The sequence below is a fragment of the Trichomycterus rosablanca genome, chromosome 9 (genome assembly GCF_030014385.1).
Source record: "Trichomycterus rosablanca isolate fTriRos1 chromosome 9, fTriRos1.hap1, whole genome shotgun sequence".
Classification (NCBI taxonomy): Eukaryota; Metazoa; Chordata; class Actinopteri; order Siluriformes; family Trichomycteridae; genus Trichomycterus; species Trichomycterus rosablanca.
Window position 1 is genome coordinate 16,193,659 of NC_085996.1, and position 21,430 is coordinate 16,215,088.

A 21,430-nucleotide genomic window follows, 5' to 3' on the forward strand; every position below is an offset into this window, starting at 1 on the left:
TAGACTACTAGGTAACTTAGTTGACAGGTAACATAGTTGACAATTTCCCTATTTTGACCCATAACTTCAGTGGTAGACCTTGCCTGGCTGACCACATGTCATTTCTTGAACAGAATAACGTTTAATTTGAACATACATTTGAATAAAAATAATTTTAAAAAATTGTAACCATGACAATGTATGTAACATAGTTGACAGTCAATTAATATACTCATTGACAATGTTCTATTATAGATAAAATATTTTAAAAAATAAGAGGACATTCAACACAGTTTGTTCAATATACCCACCACAGAGAAAAAATATATCATGTAATGCTGGTCACATAGTTTTAGAACAAACCATTTTTGAGTTGCTGAGTGGAGTTCTGTTAGTAACATAGTTGACAGAAGTTTTGCAGACATTAATAAATAAAGATATTTAAATTATTTAAAAGAGAAACTCAATTTTAAAAATATTATTTTTCTTTAGTATTTAAACTTTTGAAAAAAAAAAAAAAAAAGATGTTGTTGCCCTTAATGATTTTATTCGTTATTTTGAAACCAAGGCACCCTCAACTTAAAAAATGGACACAGCAAAAACTGTTCATTTAGGAACATCATGACAAATTTCAAGCTAAATGAAGCATATGATGCACATAATGTTTTTGTGATATTACAACATGTTTTCCATTAATAGGTAAAATATGACATTTTTAAAGAAAATAGTTAGAATAAATATAATTATTATCATTGGACATGAAATGTACCCACGATGTAACAACTGATTTTCATATTTCATCTGGGAATGAAAATGTTAATAGCAAGGAAACAGTCAAGGACATGTATGAAAAATGTGATTATACATACTTAATTGTTAACGCAAGACTGAGTCAAAAGCAGCTCCATTTGTAACACAAGGCAAACAAGATAAAGCATAAGCACACAGTGTAACTCTTAATTTGTAGGTGGACACAATATCATAAGTGCTGTACATATCCTTTACTTAAGTAATTAGATTTTTTAATTAATATTACAGCTTATTGACGTAAATGTTGCATTTTAATGCTGTAGCTGTTTAATATGCATGAATGATTGCACTATTTCACAATCTGCTTCGGTTTTACATAACATGTTAATTACCTATTCGTATTTGTAAATAAAAACACAAGTTTACAAATTGTGGCGTAAATTGCAAGGTTACCTATTTTTTTCGCAGGTGAAACAAAAATTATGTTCACATTTAAATGCAGCAGTATCAGTGTGTGCATGGGTTTAGCATATAGATTATAGTGAATAATAATAATTATAGTGCACGAATGAGTATTATTGTTTGTTGGCCTTAAAGGTATATATAGGTACAAAATCTTTGTTTGATAATAAATTAAGAAAATACATTTTTATGTTGCAAACATTCGTCCTTCCACAGTGTCGTAGGTGTATTTCCCGACAAACACCAGTGTTTACTACTTTTAGTACTATAGTAACCATCTACTAAATGTAGCAGTCACGTGGTATCTTGAATTATGTTTCCAGTGAGCAGTAAATGGCCGCGCGCAGCAACTGTACTTCCTGCTGGACCTAGCGCCAGTTAGCAAGCCCCATTGAAACGAATGAGAGGTAATGCTAACCACTCACGGTCTTTCCTCCATGGTGCAGCGGTCTCGCCGGTTCATCACAACAATGCAACATGGTACATAAACTCTGGCCCGCTATGTAAAAACCGAATCTGCTCCTGCACGTTTAATAAAAGAAGATGTCAGATGTCACCAAGACAGTCCAGAAATGGCACGCAAGTTTCAAAAAGGGCACGGACTTTGATTCGTGGGGGCAACTGGTTGAGGCAATTGATGAGTACCAAATGTAAGTTATTTTCACTACGCTAAAATAATGATTTCTTTTTATTTAGAATATGCTATATATGGCCTATCCGCTGTGTAAAATAACCAGTTCATGACAACTCATATAAATGTCCCGCTTACATTGTGAATGGTAAAAAGAAAACAACTAACTAGTAGCAGCACGGTGATGTGTTTATGCGCCACTTCGTAAATTGAACAAACACTATTAAAACACAAAAAGCTGTTTTATTAAAACGTCAAACAGAAGATCTCGAGTTGCCTTTATAGTAAACACAACCGTTTTTTTACATTACAGAAAGAGTGCCACACCCTCTGTTTTCCTGAGGGAGGAGCTGTGCTTCACTCACTCTCTGTCGTACAGCAGTGCATTATGTGTTGGAGGGCCCATTGCCCTGTTTCAACCTTTCACTGCTCTCATAAATACAGATTAATATTCAATTCATTAGCTGAATCAGGTGTGTTAGAAAAAGGAAACGAAAGCTTGGAACTCCCTGTTTTTACAATTTCACACTTATTAATAAATAAATTATTAACACAGCAAGAAGGTTCTGGGTTTGATTCCCAGGTGGAGCGGTCCGGGTTCTTTTTGTGTGGAATTTGCATGTTCTCCCGGAGTCTGCGTTTCCTCCGGGAGCTCCAGTTACCTCCTGTTACCTCCTACAGTCCAAAGACATGCAAATAAGGTGAATTGGAGATACAAAATTGTCCATGACTGTTTGACATTAAAGACTTGAACTGATGAATCTTGTGTAATCAGTAACTACATGTCCTGTCATGAATGTAACCAAAATGTGTAAAACATGATGTTAAATCTTAATAAATAAATAAATCCATAAAGACATTGAATCCTCAGTTAAATATTCTAACTGGCTTGAAGTTGTGAAGCATTTGTATTTTTTAAACTAATCTCTATCCACAAATATAAGCTTTAACAGTGAGAGATTTGTACACATTTTTATGTTCTGTAAAAAAAACCGCATAGTGGGCAGAGCTAGACTTTATTACTTCACAAACGATTTGGTGAAATGTATATTTGAAACAGTTAAAATGTTGTCTGCATGAGTTTTTTTCCAGGTGCTCTGGTTTTCTCCAACAGTCCAAACACATGCAGTCTGGTTAATTAGAGTCACTGAAGTCTCCCTTGGTATAAGTTGTGTGTTTGTGTGTTTGCCCTGTGATGGACTGGCAACCTGTCCAGGGTGTTTCCTGCCTTTCGCCCAGTGAATCGGGCCCACTGCGACCCTGAATAGGATAAAACAATGAATTAATATTTGAATGGATTGAAATGATGTGTAAGTGTCTATGTAAGTGTCTGTCACAGCGGCACATGTGGTAAAGTGTTCAAGAAAATGTTCAATGTATAAATCTCTATTGAGTATAAATGTTCTTTTAATAACAGACTTGCAAGGCAACTGCAAAAAGAGGTGCAGTCATCAAATTCTCATGATTTCACAGAGGATCAAAAGGTATGTATTTCAGTCACATAAAATTAAATTATGAAAGTAACCTACAAATAAGCTCATTTGTGTTTCACATATAGGCACATTATGTATGGTACTTCTGTAAGAACAGTTATGTTACAGAACATATAAAGAACCAAAGATATTATACTATTAATGTTACACATCAGAACATAGTTATAAATAAATTATTGTTCAAAGGCTTTGATCTAGGCTAAATATTTTAATTTAATGGCATAATTATTTGTATATTTATAATTATTTATTTTATATAGATAAAATAATTGATGAATTATTTTGTAGAAATGAGTACATTTATTTTTGTTTTATCATTATTACAACAAAAGGATTGTGAAATAAAACAGTTTATTTTTTACATCTTTGATAATTGTTAATTTTACAGTATTTGTCATTCTGTGATGTAAGAAGCCTATCTTTAGAAACAGCTAAGTAAGATAGGATCTATTATGATATATGCTGCTGTAACAGAGTCGATTATATGTATGTTTCTTGTTCTTCTGTATTTAAAATAAATAAATATTTCATCCATAGAAAACCCTGGGGAAGATTGCAACATGTCTTGAAATGCGGAGTGCATCCTTACAGGTTAGTGATCCTACCTTACTGTATGACACAAAGTTTTATTTATTCTCCCTGGTAACTTTTTTGTTAACTTAGATTATTTATTTTGTTCATTTTCACAGGAAGATCAGGGTCCTGGAACATGACTCATTATTTTAACACATAAGATACTTTAAATCTTTAGACTAGAGGTGTCTAATTCATTTGGTCTGATGGACCATATCATTAAATTTGTAGTTTGTTGCAGACCAAGACTTTAAACAATATCCCAAAATTAAACCCATAATTAAAGAATAAATAGTTTATTTGAATTTGCTTTCCTTATGCAATTTCAGTTGCACTAAAACACCTTTATATTTTCAGCATAACTTTCAAACAGTGCTATCACGAATACTGCTTAATGTGCAATTAACCTCAATATACAGTTACCTCAATATACAGCATTCAGCATTATTACTTATTCCATGTAAGCTGTATCCTAAATGAGAATGTTGCTACACAGCTGTTAGTCTATCAACAGTCAACAGGTTTATTGTTAACTTCCCAAAATAATAATTTGTCCTTTTTTAGCCCAAGATTTTTGGTTCAAGATAAATGATCTTACAAATGGTATGTACTGTATACTAATAAGGCCACATGTTTTTTTTCCTTAAGACTTCCAGGCAAAAGTAAGGCATAGTTAGTACTTTGTTTGACTTTGTTTAGTGCACAGTATACCATTCATGCTGGAACAAGAAACGGCCTCCCCCAAACCTTTACCTCAAATTTGGAATCATTTAATATAATATAAAGGGGTTTATACAGCTATTATTAATGGATGTGGCTAAAACACCTGAACTATACTTTTAGCCACACATTTTATTTTAAAAAATCCAAGCTGCATTCCATATTTTTTTAGTCATACAGTTTGACACAGAATCATGTGTCAAGAATCATGCAGCTTACCCACAAACTTTCTGTAATACAATGTTTTGTTTGGAAAATGTGGATGCCAATTGTTCCTTCCTTGCTGTATTTTGTGCTTTTCAATGGGAAATACGTTTTTAATTAGAGATAGGCCAGGACTGCAGGTATGCCAGTGTAGCACCTGTGCTCTTTCACAAGCAGAACATGGCTTGGCATTTTCTTGCTGAAACAAACAGGAAGGTCCCCCCAAAAAAGTCCACTAGATGGCAGTATATGTCCTTTCCGTTTCATACTACCTAAAACAGAGGCAGACTTTTAAACCCATTGATCTGAGGGATTGATGGTGATGGGCATTTAATATTGATTTTAGCCATTGTTTTTACACACGTCTCTGAATTTTTAAAATGTTTTGTTGTCAATTGTTACGTTACTTTTACTATGATTGCTACTCTAAATTGTCTAAATTTCTCTCAGTACTGCACTTGCTGCAGATGTTTTGGATTGTTGTGACTTACCTTTTAAGCTAACTTCTCACAGAGCAGAACATCAAAAACTCACAGGGACATTTATTTTTAATCAGCATATTTCTCTTTCTTTTTTAGAGCACACAATCCAGAGAGGAGTTTAAGTTGGAGGACCTGAAGAAACTAGAACCTAGTATGTATACAAAGCACATTGAAATTTATGCATTAATTACTTAAATATTGTTCTGATTTTTATTTTATAAAATCAAATTTATTTATTTTTACTTTTAACTAGTAATTTTAACTAGTTTTCATGTATTGAGAGAAGAGCAACAACAACAGTTTCTCAATTTATGGACAGTTTGTCTTAATAAGTTTTAACAAACAGAATTAAATTTAAATTTAATTACAATTATTTTTTAATCAATTACTGATCATTTTGATGAATAATCAGTGTCCCTGTCAGAGAAAAAAACTGCATTTGCTAGTTTAGGAATAGTGTTATTATGAATTGGTAAAAAATAGACTAAAATTTTGTATATACACTTCAATAGTTATAGTATGATAGTGTCATTGATAAGTGCAATAAATAATGCCATAGTATTATTAGTGGTTATTTATTGCAGATTTATTGGCACCCTTGGTACAAATGGGTATACAGTTAGTAAAAAAATTTTGGTGATAGTGAAAATTAGCTTAACTGCACACTGAAAATATGAGCTTTTAATTTAACTTAATTTAAACCTTTAATTAAAGTCAATTTATACCAAGAACATTAAAAAAACAAAAAATAAAAAAATTAATGTTTGAAACAAAAGTGTCACAATTATTGTCAATCATGCATGTAATACTTTGTGTAACCTCATTTTGTCAACGTAAGTCTTCTCCTATAATAATTAATTATACTGTAAAACACAGAGCAGATATTCATATTAATTCATAATACAAGATCTATTTTAATCTTTTAAGCTTGTAGACTCTTCTTTAAGCTTGTGTTTAGTGAGGTGTAGGTCATGGTACTGGGATTGCAAAATGCCAAAAGCTTTGATTATCAAAACCTTGTTGTTAAATTCTTTGATAATTGAGTCTGTAATGACATGCATCCTAAGTAGGCCAAAGGAAAACAGCCACTACATAGCATAGATTCTCCAATGTACTTAACATTGGGTAATATGTTCTTTTTATGTCAAACAGAAAGAACTATAGTAAGAACTATTTTTGGCTGGGTTCCTGAATATGGAACCCAGTTACAGTTAACGTTCCAAACGTGTTTGCTGTATTTGAGGTTAGATAAAGAACATTTTTTGCCTTTGTGCCTTTGTTATGGGTAACTGGCATTTGATTAAAGTTCACTTCCCTTCCATGGCCCAATTATAAAACCATTATCTGATTAATCTCATTGTTATAAATGTTTTCCATGTATGAAGTTATACACCACTAGTTAAGATGTTCTAAACACACAAATGAACTCAATAAAGTAAAATTTAATTAATAACAAGCGTAGGTTACTTATAGGTATTTCTAGGGGTGGCAATAATTATTAATTAATAATGATTTATAAAAAAAGTAACAACTTTTTTTCTTCAGTAAAATGGGATTTGATTATACAAACTGTAATTTTAAATATACAAAAAGTTGGGACTTTTTTTAAATGCAGTAAAAAGAAGAAGCTGTTATTTGTTAATGCTCTAGAATCTTTATTTAACTGATGAAAGTAGAAAGGTAGAGAGGACAATTGTTAAAGTTTTGGTGAATAATTTTTTGCTTGATTCTAGAATTCAGCTGCTCAACAGTCTGTGAGCATTCTCCTTTTCATGCTGCACCATACATTTTCAATAGGAGACAGATTTGAACTGCAGGCAGGCCAGTCAAGCACACATTCTGTGTCAACTATTATACTGCATACAGAATGAGGCCTGAAATAATTATGGACTTCTCAGGAAAAGACATCTCTTCAAAATCCCAATATACACATACGCGTCAATAGTACCTGCACACATATCCAGGTCACCCATGCCATGGACACTGATGTACCCCCATATCATGACAGATGTTTGCTTTTGCACATGTTTCCACTGTCTTTCAGACCATCTAAGATGAGCTCAGGCCCAAAGAACTCTAAGGTGTTTTTAAATAGAACTGATGTATGGCCTTCTCTTTGAGTAAAAAAAAAAAACGTTTCAAGTTGCATTTCCTGATGCAGCGGTAGACTGTGTTAGGTGTCTATGGTTACTGAAGTACTCTTGCGCCCATGTGGCTATATTTATTACAGTAGTATGACAGTTCACAATTGCATGACGGTTTCACATGCAATGCCACCTGAGAGCTTAAAGGTCATGCATAATTAAAGGTGGTTTCTGGCTTTACCTTACATTGACTGAGATCTCTCCTGATTCCCTGAATCTTTACATAGTATTATGAAAGGTAGATCGTGAAAGACTTATTTGCAATCTTGCATTGAGAAATGTTTTGGAGTGTGTTGCAGGCATTACATTCTAAATGTGTTGCTGTTTACAATAAAGATTTAAGAGAATTAGGCGCCCAGGTGGTGCAGCGGGATATTCCTCTAGCACCCCAGTGCTGAGATTCTGAACTCCTCATTCGAAAGTCGGCGTTGCCACCGGTCGACTGGGTGCCAATCTAGCGGGCATAATTGGCAGTGCCTGCAGCAGACACATCTCTGCTAGGGCGGGATGACTGGACTATGTGGATGGGGGTCTTCAAACGCTGTGTAAGGACCCTGATTGGCAGATAGAGAGGCACCTGTGCAGAGTGCATGGGTGAAAAAGGGTTCCGCGTGGGTCAGAGGAGGCGTGAACAGCAATATACCCACCTCGACTGCAATCAGGGATCCCCCAGCAGACAAATTGACTATGCTAAATTTGGGAGAAATGGGAGAAAATGCATAAATAAAATAAGATTTGAGAGAATTAACAAATCACAGATTCTTTATGTTTTACAAAATGTCCCAACATTTTCAGAAATGGGGTATGTAGATTATTGTTACCAGTATCATTACCAGTAGAGGTGGCAGAAATTTTGAGCTGACAGTATAATTGCTGTAATACATTTTGTTACTGTCTGTTTGTGTCCTAATACAGTAAAGAGTAAATAAAAACTTGGTAGATTCAAATAATTGAATAAATTAAGAGATGAACACCAGGTTTATAACCTGCTCTGCTAGCCATTTCTGGTAAGGAAATATATTGTTAATACATTGTCTATCTTACTCTCTGTTGCTCTCTGTTTTCAACAGTCATCAGAAGTATTCTAACCTACAACAAAGATTTCCCTTTTGATGTCCAACCAGTGCCTTTAAGGTAAATGTTTGATTTAGACACCATATGTGTAGGTAATAAAGTATGCACTAACATTATATATAGTGATAATGCTGATTGTTTACAATCCATGCTCATAGGAAAATCCTTGCACCAGGGGAAGAGGAGAACCTAGATATTGAGGAGGACTTGGACAATGCCACTGGGGCTTCTTTGACACAGTCCTTCCCCACTAGGGTGCCAGGTAGCCTTAGCCCTAATAAGTCAATTTATGCTTTATTACTTAATCATGTTAAGCCTTTGTTATCTTCTGGTTGTCATTTGATATTTTAATGTATGGGACATGTTTAGTAAACATTCACTCACAGTAATAATTTTGCTCTTTATTTAGTTGTATACCCTACGACCTCTTCACTCTAATAACAGTATACATACTAAACCAGTGGCAATCAGAATGGAACTCACAAACCAGTAATAAACTGCATTAAAACTGTCCTGATATAACGACTCATCAAACAACATTTCTGGAAAAATGGACAGAACAAACCTTATACACAAGATGCCGCATCGGACACACCCAACTCACACATTCATATTTGATAAGAAGAGAAGAGCCCCCTGTATGCAACCTATCAAGCCGTCATTACTATAAAACACATTTTCATAGAATGTGTTAAATATAACAGAGAGACTGAAAACAACTGACTCTATAAGCAATATCTTTACCAGAAACAATGCAAACATGATCATAAACTTTCTTAGAAATACAAACTTGAGGACTTTTTTATAAATGCAATAAATTACTGCCCAGAATAACCAGTCCTGCCTTGAAAATAACTCAACAGAGTAAACAAGGCGTTATAAAAACCAAATAAACAAACAATTTAGTTGTATTGTTGATTTTTGAATGAAAGTTTAGATGAGTGTTCCATTTATTTAGTCCTGTCTTATTGATTTAAGTCTGTCAGTTTATTTTTCTGACTATAAGGGCACTTATTTTAGTTAAATAAAATAATTTAAGTTACATCACATGCACTTCTGTACAGCCTCCACACACTTTTTTTTTTACAATCAAAACGATAGTGTGGAGACTGCTGTTGTATCAGATGTCTCAAATGCTTGGAACAATGTATGTTTTTTTTATTTCTTTAGTTTCTAGCAGTCAAGTTTAATCTAAAACTTTTATCAGCTAGCTGACTAAATGTATAGTATACTGTTAAAAAACAAGAAACTAAAGATACTCATTACTTTGGACTTTGCTGAAATGATTTTATACAAAAGGGCATGGATTCTTACTTGTATACTAGAAAACAAAGAGCAGGTGACACAGTTTGCCTTGGTATTATTTTGTTTTACCTTTATTTGTTTTACCTGAATTGTACTCTAATTTCATGTAGTATTCAAAATATTTCAACTTTATTTTTTACAGTCAAATTTAAAAGAAATTTTAACAGTGGCCCTGTCATAGTGTCCTCTACTAAAGTACTGCAAAAGTTAAGAAACTAAAACGATATTTGTATTTTTTAAGCAAAATGCATACCATTATATATTTATACATAATCATTTTATCTCACAAGCCTTGATACGCTGCTCATGTTGTTTCATTTTGTCCTCTTATAACTCACACCTAAGGTATTCTTTGCCTACCTTATATTTGTTTTGTGGAAAAACAGCCATAATAAGAACAGCCATAACTACCGTGACTTCGCTATACTCAAACTTTTTTTAAACTTGTCTGTCTGTTAAACACATCAGTACATGTTACATATAACAAATCTTTATTACACCCGTGTCACCACAGCGGGCGGATCTTAATAAGATCAGGTGATAATAAGCCCGTTCAGATATTATTGCTGGCCTGACATTCCTTTTACCCACACCAGAGGGCGTCAAAGAAGCTTCTATAATCTTACGCTTCACATTCCAATTTAAACTGAACAAACGGGTAAAAACGATTTATTTACTTATGCCAAGTTCACACTACACGACTGGATCTCTTGCGATCGGGAGTCTTTTAAGTCGTTGTGTACTCACACTACACAACTGATCGGCGAGAGGGGATTACACACTATCACCGGGAGGAATCAGAGTCTGTCTGTTCTCCCAAACTACGTTTGTCACGAAAACACACGCGATAAGTGACGAGGAGTTTAATGACGATTCCTACCCAGGTTTCCCCTTACCCCGTATCCTGCGTTCTCATTGGCTGTAGTTCCACATAGCACTCACTGCCACTCGCAACCTGCTCGCAACACCTTTCACACTACACGATTTTGAGTTGCAGACTGGTCCAGATATTTAACAAGCTAGATATTTTTCTCGAGTCGAGCCGCTCAGATCGAGTTGTTCACACATAGCGATCGAGAGCCGAGTTCCCAGCCCCGAGCGAATGCCTGGTTGCTTCCGAGCTGCCACATCTAGCGGCGGCCAGTCGGCGAGCAAAAATCAGGGCAAAAATCGTGTAGTGTGAACTAGGCATTAGATTAGCCCTGGCGGTTCAGCACTGCATTTTAGTTAAGAAAAATGTAAACACAACCTGCGTATGAAAAGACTGCAACTAAACACAAATCATAGTTTTTTATTATTATTATTAACACACTCTTTTTGTGTTTGTTTTTTTATGAAATGTGGATTATTACATCTTGGTGGGTCAAGTAGCTAGTTTTGGGATAATTTAGTTTTCATCTTTTCTCATTTATCTAATGTTTCTACTTTCCTCTGTAGTTGTTCGTTTCGCTGGGTGCTTTTTGCCAATGCCCCTGCGAAGTGAGCACACAAGCATCTGAATTTTCTGACATCCTAGGTAGACAGTGTAGACTTATGTCCTTGTGGGGTATTACATATCTTTTTTTGTTTCTTGGAAGCATGTGGCGTGTGATACCACCTATTCCACTGATGCGCTCATCTACCTTTTTCTTTCGCTGCTCCAGTTTTGGCTGCAGTTTTCATTTGGCTCCTATTGGTTTTTTTTTCTTCTTATGTTTTGTCCCCCATTTACTTTCTTATTTTCTGGCATTCTTTTACCTTTTTAAAGAGCTTAATATGTGTTGCAGCACCATCATGGTGCAACATTCTTGGAAGGTCCACCTGCCTTCATAGGCAGTGTGATGCCCTCAGAAAGACTCACACTGAATGTGTCGAGAACTTGCTGGGGGCTTACTGCAGATTTCCCTGTGACCGGATTTTAGTGGGCTCTTTTGTTTCTTTTATGAGTTTTAATTATTTTTAATTTTACTTTGTTTTTTACATTTAGTTTGTGGCTCTTATTCTACCTTGGCTAATCATTCTACATATTGGTTTAGGTCTTCCCGGTCTCTCAGGTACAGGGCTACAACTGCTGTTTCAGTGGCAAGGTGTGACCTGCCTTGTTACACTTATGTTAGTGTTGTGTACAAAACACAACTGGAGACTGGATTCAGCAAAAGAGGAAAAGATTCCATGCTTTATTGCAGACACAATCATATCTGGGCATCAATCCAAAGAATGTGCAAAGTACAGATTCAGTGAATACTTCTTTTATACCTTTTCCTACACAAAGGAGTTAATCACCCTGCCTTTCTTTTGCATCTCATTTTTAGATGCAAAATTTGAATACCATTACATCCATAAAACAATCATCTCTCTCACCCATTCAAACATCCTTATCTCCAACTAACAGTTGTTTGAAGTTTTCAAAAAGTACAGTGATCTCGTTAGCGCAGTCTAATCTTGCAGGTGTTTTAGAAAATACAATGTTGCATTATTATCATCTACAAGGACACCATTCTGAGGCCAAAGACTGTGAGACCCAAGGTTACAGTACTTTCCCATCCCAGGTTTAACAGTATCATAGAAAGGCTTTTTGGCTTTTAAACATCTCTCCTATTACTTATTTTTACTTATTGTTAACCTTTTTCTCAATTAATACCATCATTAGTCCATATCTTAGCCTTTCTGTCTTGTGGCAGACCTCTGGCAGGTCTTTATGCTGCCCATATTTGGTGCATTTAAGTTGCGTACTATAAGTAATTACCTTCAGCCACAGAACTGTTACAAAATAGCCATTGTCATGTATAGATTTAGGTGGTGGTCCTGATGTTTTGGCTGATTGCTCTATATTTATTACACATTATATTTTTAATGTTAAACTTAATCTGTTGAGATATGACATGATGTATTGCCATGCAAAGACATAGAATGAAGAGTGGTGGTATTTGTCATGTTCCCAATAGGTACTTTATTGCCGCGGCTTCCTGCAGAGCCAGGAATGACACTGCTTACCTTAAAAATTGAGAAGATTGGTTTAAAAGATGCCGGCCAATGCATTGACCCTTACATTACAATTAGTGTGAAAGGTATTGCTTCTTATTACTGGTTTATTCTATACATTTATTTTTATTGAAAGACAAAACAACTCATCCATTCCCGAATTACAGTTTGGAAAATTACAACCCCAGATCAGAAAAAGTTGGGACAGTATGGAAATTGCAGATTAAAAAAACACAGAGTTTCTTACACTTACTTTGACTTTTATTTCATTGCAGACAGTATGAACCCAAGATATTTCATGGTTTGTCTGGTCAGCTTAATTTGTTAATATACATCCATTCCTGCATTTTAGGCCTGCAACGCATTACAAAAAAGTTGGGACAGTAAAGCATTTACCACTATGAAATGTTGTGATACCCTCATAATCTTTAAAAGACGCTTTGGCACCAAGAATACCACACGGCGTCCATTTAAAAAAAAAAAAGATTTGAAATACAGATTCATCTGACTACAGCATACATTTCCACTGTGTGATGGTCCATTTGGAGATGCCTCTGAGCCCAGGGAATTTGACACCATTACTGGACAGGGTTAACATAAAGCTTCTAATTTGCACAGTCAGTATAATATAATGCTTGACAAAGTTTTGCCAAAGTAAACCCCACTCATGGTTTTATTGCAATTTTTATAATGTCCCAACTTTTATTGATTTGGGGTTGTATTATTAATTATTTATTTGTATGTTTGTTTATTTATTGTATTAGTTATTTTTACTGTTTAGCAGAGTAGGCTAGGTAAGTAAGTAAGTTTCTGTCTCCCACAGATTTGAATGGTGTTGATTTGAACCCTGTTCAGGATACTCCAGTGGCAACACATAAGGAAGACACATACATTCATTTCAGTGTATATGTGGAAATCCAGAGACATCTGGAGAAACTCCCAAAAGGTGAGATAAAACCTCTTTGTATTTATTGAAAATAATTTATACAACATACACAATATGTTGTTAAAAGACACCTCTGCTAATAAGAGAATTTAGTCATTTTAGCCATACCCACCACTTAATATGGATAAAATAAATTAATGTTATGTTAATAGTTTGGGAAAGGCTCTTTATTGTTGCAGCATGGTTGTGCACAAAGCAGGGTAAATAGTATAAAGTATAAAGCCCTGACGTCAACTTCATTAAGCACCTTTGGGATAAATTACAGATAGCAAGCCATTCCTTTACATCTCAGAAATGCTCTTTTGACTGTGCTGCATATTAATGCCCTTAATTTTAGAATTGGATTGAAACAAGCTGTTAGTGTGTCAACATACTTTTGGCCATATAGTGTATAATTTTTACTTATATTAATATAGAAATGCAATCATTTTTAAACATTGAAGCCAGGTTGGAATGTTTTATGTTATGCTTTAATCATCCCTTTTTCTGGTCAGAAATACACTATATGACCAAAAGTATATGGCCGCCTGGCCTTTAGCTATTTTGACGCCCCTTCAACAAGAGTTTATAATACTGTCTTCACTCTGCTGGAAAGGCTTTCCACAACATTTTGAAGTCTGTGTGGATTTGTGCCAAATCAGTTGTGCCAGAGCATTTGTGAGATATTTTAGAAAGTGGTGTTTATATACATTTGACCATATAATGAACATGTAATGTACATATATCATAGTATATATCTACCATGTTTTTAGGTGTGGCTATTTTCTTTGAGTTCAAACACTACAAGCCCAAGAAAAGATTCACCAGTACAAAGTGTTTTGCCTTCATGGAGATGGATGAGATCAAACCTGGCCCTATTGTTATAGAACTGTGAGTACTGAACACTGAACTGAACTGGTAGCATGTTTTTACTGTTTTATGTGTAAGAATGACAGCTGGTAAATCAAATTGTGCGGTCTCAACCTGTTTAAATACCAGCAAGTAAATGAATACTTTTTCAGATAAGATAGATTGTATGATCTGACGTTCAGTACATTTACAGAATAATTTGAAAACTTGAATGAATCATTTATTAGTAATCTGCCATTATGTTTAATCCAAAATTCAGAAGATTCGAATTCTCAACAGGATCTGTTACATGTAAAAAGCTTGAATTAATCTAACTTTGTCTGTGCAGCATCAGATGTAGGAACCGGAGAACACTGACTGGTGTTTGAGGATGGGGAGTCTAACTGTCACTGAATCATTCACATCACTCTTATAATTAAAACATCAGAACAAGTAAAACGTAAACATGGAAAATTAAGATCCTGTCAGCTCAGTATGAATCGGGGACCTTCTAGTGCTTAAAGTTCACTACACTTTCGCCATGCCATGGCTGCTGTCTGTTTAGGAGCACTATGAGAGAATACATGACAATATACTACTGAGCCTCTTATAAAAGAAAATAACAATGTATTGAAGTTGTTATAACATACAGTGTATCACAAAAGTGAGTACACCCCTCACATTTCTGCAAATATTTCATTATATCTTTTCATGGGACAACACTATAGACATGAAACTTGGATATAACTTAGAGTAGTCAGTGTACAGCTTGTATAGCAGTGTAGATTTACTGTCTTCTGAAAATAACTCAACACACAGCCATTAATGTCTAAATAGCTGGCAACATAAGTGAGTACACCCCACAGTGAACATGTCCAAATTGTGCCCAAATGTGTCGTTGTCCCTCCCTGGTGTCATGTGTCAAGGTCCCAGGTGTAAATGGGGAGCAGGGCTGTTAAATTTGGTGTTTTGGGTACAATTCTCTCATACTGGCCACTGGATATTCAACATGGCACCTCATGGCAAAGAACTCTCTGAGGATATGAGAAATAGAATTGTTGCTCTCCACAAAGATGGCCTGGGCTATAAGAAGATTGCTAACACCCTGAAACTGAGCTACAGCATGGTGGCCAAGGTCATACAGCGGTTTTCCAGGACAGGTTCCACTCGGAACAGGCTTCGCCAGGGTCGACCAAAGAAGTTGAGTCCACGTGTTCGGTGTCATATCCAGAGGTTGGCTTTAAAAAATAGACACATGAGTGCTGCCAGCATTGCTGCAGAGGTTGAAGACGTGAGAGGTCAGCCTGTCAGTGCTCAGACCATACGCCGCACACTGCATCAACTCGGTCTGCATGGTCGTCATCCCAGAAGGAAGCTGACGCACAAGAAAGCCAGCAAACAGTTTGCTGAAAACAAGCAGTCCAAGAACATGGATTACTGGAATGCCCTGTGGTCTGACGAGACCAAGATAAACTTGTTTGGCTCAGATGGTGTCCAGCATGTGTGGCGGCGCCCTGGTGAGAAGTACCAAGACAACTGTATCTTGCCTACAGTCAAGCATGGTGGTGGTAGCATCATGGTCTTGGGCTGCATGAGTGTTGCTGGCACTGGGGAGCTGCGGTTCATTGAGGGAAACATGAATTTCAACATGTACTGTGACATTCTGAAACAGAGCATGATCCCCTCCCTTCGAAAACTGGGCCTCATGGCAGTTTTCCAACAGGATAACGACCCCAAACACAACCTCCAAGATGACAACTGCCTTGCTGAGGAAACTGAAGGTAAAGGTGATGGACTAAACCCAATTGAGCACCTGTGGCGCATCCTCAAGTGGAAGGTGGAGGAGTTCAAGGTGTCTAACATCCACCAGCTCCATGATGTCATCATGGAGGAGTGGAAGAGGATTCCAGTAGCAACCTGTGCAGCTCTGGTGAATTCCATGCCCAGGAGGGTTAAGGCAGTGCTGGATAATAATGGTGGTCACACAAAATATTGACACTTTGGGCACAATTTGGACATGTTCACTGTGGGGTGTACTCACTTATGTTGCCAGCCATTTAGACATTAATGGCTGTGTGTTAAGTTATTTTCAGAAGACAGTAAATCTACACTGCTATACAAGTTGTACACTGACTACTCTAAGTTATATCCAAGTTTTATTTCTATAGTGTTGTCCCATGAAAAGATATAATAAAATATTTGCAGAAATGTGAGGGGTGTACTCACTTTTGTGATACACTGTATAAAATGTCTTTGGATATCCACTTTCGAAATGTGGCAAGGTATACATTAGAGTAAGAATGTAAAAATATCTAAGGCTTTAATGGTTCAGAGTTCTGATGCTCACATGCCCTTCATAAGCACTTTTGGTGGTGGACAGATGTCAGCATGGTAAAACACATATGCACTGTGTGTTTTAAGACCTAACTTTCATAGCCAGAATTAATGTTTTAGCTGTACTACAGTAGCTTTTCTGTGGAATGGAGTAGACAGACTAGCTTTTGCTCCCTACAACTGTGGTATCTGGTATCATGATATTCAACCTCTGTAATTTGCGAGGTGGATCATCCTACAGTGCAAGCTGGTGCGATCTCTTCTTTTGACAAACAATGTACACATGCCCAGCCATCTACATGATCTTGGAGAGCACTGGATTTGTTGGATCTTCTTCCATTTATCTGATGTCCAGTTTGATTGCGTGCCAATTGTAGTGGATTTCAGTGGAAGACTAGAGTATGGACACTTGTATCAGCCACAAACACAGAGGGGTTTGTTACTGTTTGTTGTGACACATTCACCTCATTACCAGTATTAAAATAATCAGCATTCTGAGCCACAGTAGCTGTACCGTTGGTCTGTATCAGACACAATAGGCTTCAATGTCTAATTGTCATCAATAGGTCTTGGTCACCCAGCAACCTATCATCTAAATGGCCCCCTCATACCACTCTCAGTGAGTAATCGCCATGGCTGACTATGCATATGCAGTTCTGGAACAACAACTTGTGGACAGGAGATACTAAGATACAGTTTGTACCCAGGTTAAGCAAATGATTTTCAGCCTAGTATTAAAAATGACATTTTAAGGTTAGTCCACTAATTACTTCACATGAAATCTTTGTCTTCTGTGTGAAAAGAGTTGTTTTTCCTAAAGGGTTTGTACAACATTTTTTGACAAAACATTTAAATAAAAGCTTAATATCTGCACTTTGATCCATTAATGTAATGTAATTTTAGTGTAGTGGGTAGAACTTTGGGCTGGTTGTGGGTTTGAATCCCGACTCTGCTATGCAGCCACTGTTGGACCCTTAGCCCTTAACCGTCTCGGCTCCAGGGATGCTATACTTGGAAAAATAGTTTCTTTGGGACAGTGGTAGCTAGTGGTAGCCTAATGGGTAGAGCTTTAGGCAATTAAATAAAAGGTTATGGGTTTAAATCATGGTTTTAGTGTGCTGCCACTGTTGGGCCCTTGTGTGAGCAAGGCCCTTAACCCTCTTGGCTACAGGGGCACCTGCGTTTTTGACTGGATAAGCACCCTTTTTAAAAAGACTGTATCTACTAATAATTTCATACTAGTTGTATACTAGTTTTTAAATCTGAGTGTGGCATAGCAGTAAATTACGCTAACCCACTATTGCTGGGATTCAGGTGTTTACATACAGACATGATTGTGTCTGTTACTGCATTGTGGCCAGTAATTAAAAAACAGTGGAACTGATGTGCCCCTGAACAGGAAAAAGCAGTAGTAAAACATAAAAATGATATTTGAGTATCTTTTGAGTATTACATCTGCATGAATATGTATGAAAGTAATTTTTCCTAAAAATGTTATTTTTCCTAAATAATTATAATAAAACCTACTTCTAAAACGTCTGTGCATGTCACTAGTAATTGGCATACAAATATTTGTGGACATACTGCACGTACATATTGTGCACATTTTGAATACATTTAGTTGTATGCAATGGCTGGCCGGGCGTCTACACAGACATGAATGGCTATGTCCTACACTGGATTGGTGCTGTTTAGTGTCTGTAGTCATTCTCAAACTTTTATTTAACAAAAGTACAAAGAATTATTTTTGGATGGCCAATTTTATTGTGTTTTGTAAATATATTTGATGTCTGCAAGACACTCAAATGAGACACAATGTTGAGACAGTGGGAAATTAGGAGCAAAAAGTTTTTCTTACATGCTGACCTGTAATTTCAGGTACAAGAAGCCAACTGACTTCAAGAGGAAGAAACTTAATCTTCTGACAAAAAAACCACTGTACCTCCACCTGGATCAGACTCTTCACAAAGACTGAGCAAATACATGACCCAGCATGGCACTGACAAAAGGGACAGCACTTTTCACACCTTGTAAAGCTTTTGGTTACCTTACTGAAGGTATTTCTCTTACCTTCTCAGCAATATCACCCCAAACCTTAGCATTCAGAGTTATAAGTGTACCTTTCGCAACAGCAATGTCTCTGTGTCCATTGTGTTAAAGTGTTTTCCAAATTTTTTTACCAACACAGCCCTTGTCCTTAAATTCTGCCACTAATAAAAAGAGACATTAACATTATTAAGCTTTGCAATATCCAGCCAAACTTTAATACTATATGACTTGTAATACTGTAATATATGTACAGCCAGCTGACTTATTGCTAACTAATTTAAATATGTGTAGAAATGTTTAATAAAAGCGTGTGTATGATTTGAAAGGCGAGGCTTTGGTATAAATATCAAATGGTATTAAAGTTTGAATATGCAATAATGCATATTGCAATTTTAAACTTTTAAAAAACTAATCAGTTGAATTAATAAATTCTCACTGTCATTACAAACTTTTTTATGGCGTTATTGTATTGCAGAAATGTAGAAGCATAACACTATCATACCGGTTTATTTCACTAGTTTAGTTTAGTTAGTTTTTCAATTTATTTTGTTCTCATAAAAAACACCTGTGCATGGATTTGCTTTACTTGTACTGTTTTTTTAAGAAATGTTTTGTGTTCATTTGGTCTGCTCCTGTGTGTGTATGGGCAAAAATAAATAGTAAAACTTCTCATGCTTGTATTTTCATGAGCTTGTGGTGCAACAACACTCCCAAAATGATGAGTTTAGCTTGTGACTGATGTGCTGGTGCAAGATGTTCATTAACCGTTTTCCTCTACTTGCATGTGAAATACATACAGGAAAGGATTTGTCCTGTCTAACTTAAGTACTTTATTCTTTACATAATTCATGGCATAACTTTACTCTTACAGTAGTTGTACTGTAAATGTATGTTAAGTGCAGACATACTGACTAGACAAAATTGTGTTAATAATTTATGTCCAAAATCCCTAACATATACCATTATATTTTTTTATATAGAATTAATCATTTGGGAACTGAGGACACCATTGTGGTTGTAAAACTAACACTTTTTTCCCCATTTAATTTTCCAGTCTAGAAATTACACTCTTATATGAAGTCATGCATGCTGTTATTACATGGAATATTCAATCCCGATTGCAAATTAGGTTTATTAGCAAAATGTACAAACGTTTAGCTGTTTGCAATAAATTTGTCAAACAGAACAGATATAACAACTCAACACAACCACTATAATAAGTGATTTATTTTGAGGGCCTACTGCAATCTCAAAACTATTCAACCACCTGAATATAATCCCTCATAAGAACACATATTCCTTGCTTGACTGAGCCCTTCAGTATTGCACCTTTTATAAATAAAAATAATATTACCTAATACCTATTTAGCTGTTTACCTGTGGCAAGTTCCAAAATGGATGTCTTTTCATCATTTCACAAACTTCTCTGTCTTATTTTGCCCTAGCTTTTGGAATGTGTTGCGGGCACAAATGGGGAAATAATAATATTTATTTACCAAAAAACAATACTGTTGACAGGGAAAACATTAAATATATTGCTGTTTGTAAAAGTGTAGGAATCACTGCTTTCTCATTTTTGCCTTTTTTCTGCTGTCACAACTTTTTGGAAATTTTGTCTGTTTGTGCAGGTACAACCTCAAACCGAAAAATGGTTGGGACCGTAAAGAAAATGCTAACTTAAAAAGATGCAGTGTTTCTTACAATGACTTTTATTTTTATTGCAGACAGTATGAACTCAAAATATTTTGTGTAATCCCATGTTTTGTCTGGGCAACTTAATTTTATTTTTAATATACAGGGTGAGTCAAAAGTCGCAGGACACTCTTTTATTTCAGAAATGAAAGGGAAAATTACATATCTGAATACCCCAGCAAGTAATGGGTGAGGGGGCCTATCTTTTAGGCTATGTCCAGAACATGGCCGCCATCTTGAAAGCCGCCATATTGGATCAAGGGCAAGTTTTTCCAATGGGAAGGTGGTAGCATATCAAAGAAGACCAGAATTTTCTCAGAAATTGATTGCCGCAATCAGATTTGCAATATCTCTTGTGGTTCAAAAGTTATCAACACAGAAATTTGCAACAAGAACCGGGAACGTGATGCACAGCTATTTAACGTGTTCAATGTGTTGTCCCTGGTGCTGAACACAGAGCTGAAGGCGCTGGTTCCAATCGTTATAACCCCCCATGAGAATCTCTGGAGAAATGCTGTCACAAGCCTCCATGATGCGGTGCTGAAGGTGGTGTTTGTTGCAGATTTTCTCAGCATACACAATTTGTTTGAGATGACCCCAGAGATAAAAGTAGAGTGGTGTGAAGTCGGGTGATCTGGGTGGCCATTCCACAGGACCACGACGGCCAATCCAATGACCAGGGAATTGAATATCCAGCCACTGACAAACACCTGCTCCGAAGTGTGGTGGAGCCTCATCCTGTTGGAAATAACAGGGGAAACTGCCATCTTCAGTCAGAATGGATGGGAACACTGTAGCATTGT

The 21,430-nt window shown here is 36.0% G+C and overlaps 1 protein-coding gene across 3 annotated transcripts; it reads left to right on the forward strand.

Moving 5' to 3' along the window:
- The first annotated feature begins 1,526 nt into the window (after nucleotides 1–1,526).
- Nucleotides 1,527–19,604, forward strand: aida (axin interactor, dorsalization associated). 3 transcript variants are annotated; one of them, XM_063001185.1, is made up of 10 exons: nucleotides 1,527–1,841; nucleotides 3,240–3,306; nucleotides 3,853–3,906; nucleotides 5,391–5,445; nucleotides 8,509–8,572; nucleotides 8,671–8,774; nucleotides 12,742–12,864; nucleotides 13,602–13,724; nucleotides 14,477–14,594; nucleotides 18,765–19,604. In XM_063001185.1, the coding sequence occupies exons 1-10, from the start codon at nucleotides 1,735–1,737 to the stop codon at nucleotides 18,859–18,861; spliced, it is 912 nt and encodes a 303-aa protein (XP_062857255.1). In that variant the 5' UTR covers nucleotides 1,527–1,734; the 3' UTR covers nucleotides 18,862–19,604. The 3 variants fall into 3 exon arrangements, with proteins under 3 accessions (XP_062857255.1, XP_062857256.1, XP_062857259.1); XM_063001186.1 differs by lacking the exon at nucleotides 18,765–19,604 and adding an exon at nucleotides 14,902–14,990; XM_063001189.1 differs by lacking the exon at nucleotides 12,742–12,864.
- Nucleotides 19,605–21,430: the final 1,826 nt, after the last annotated feature.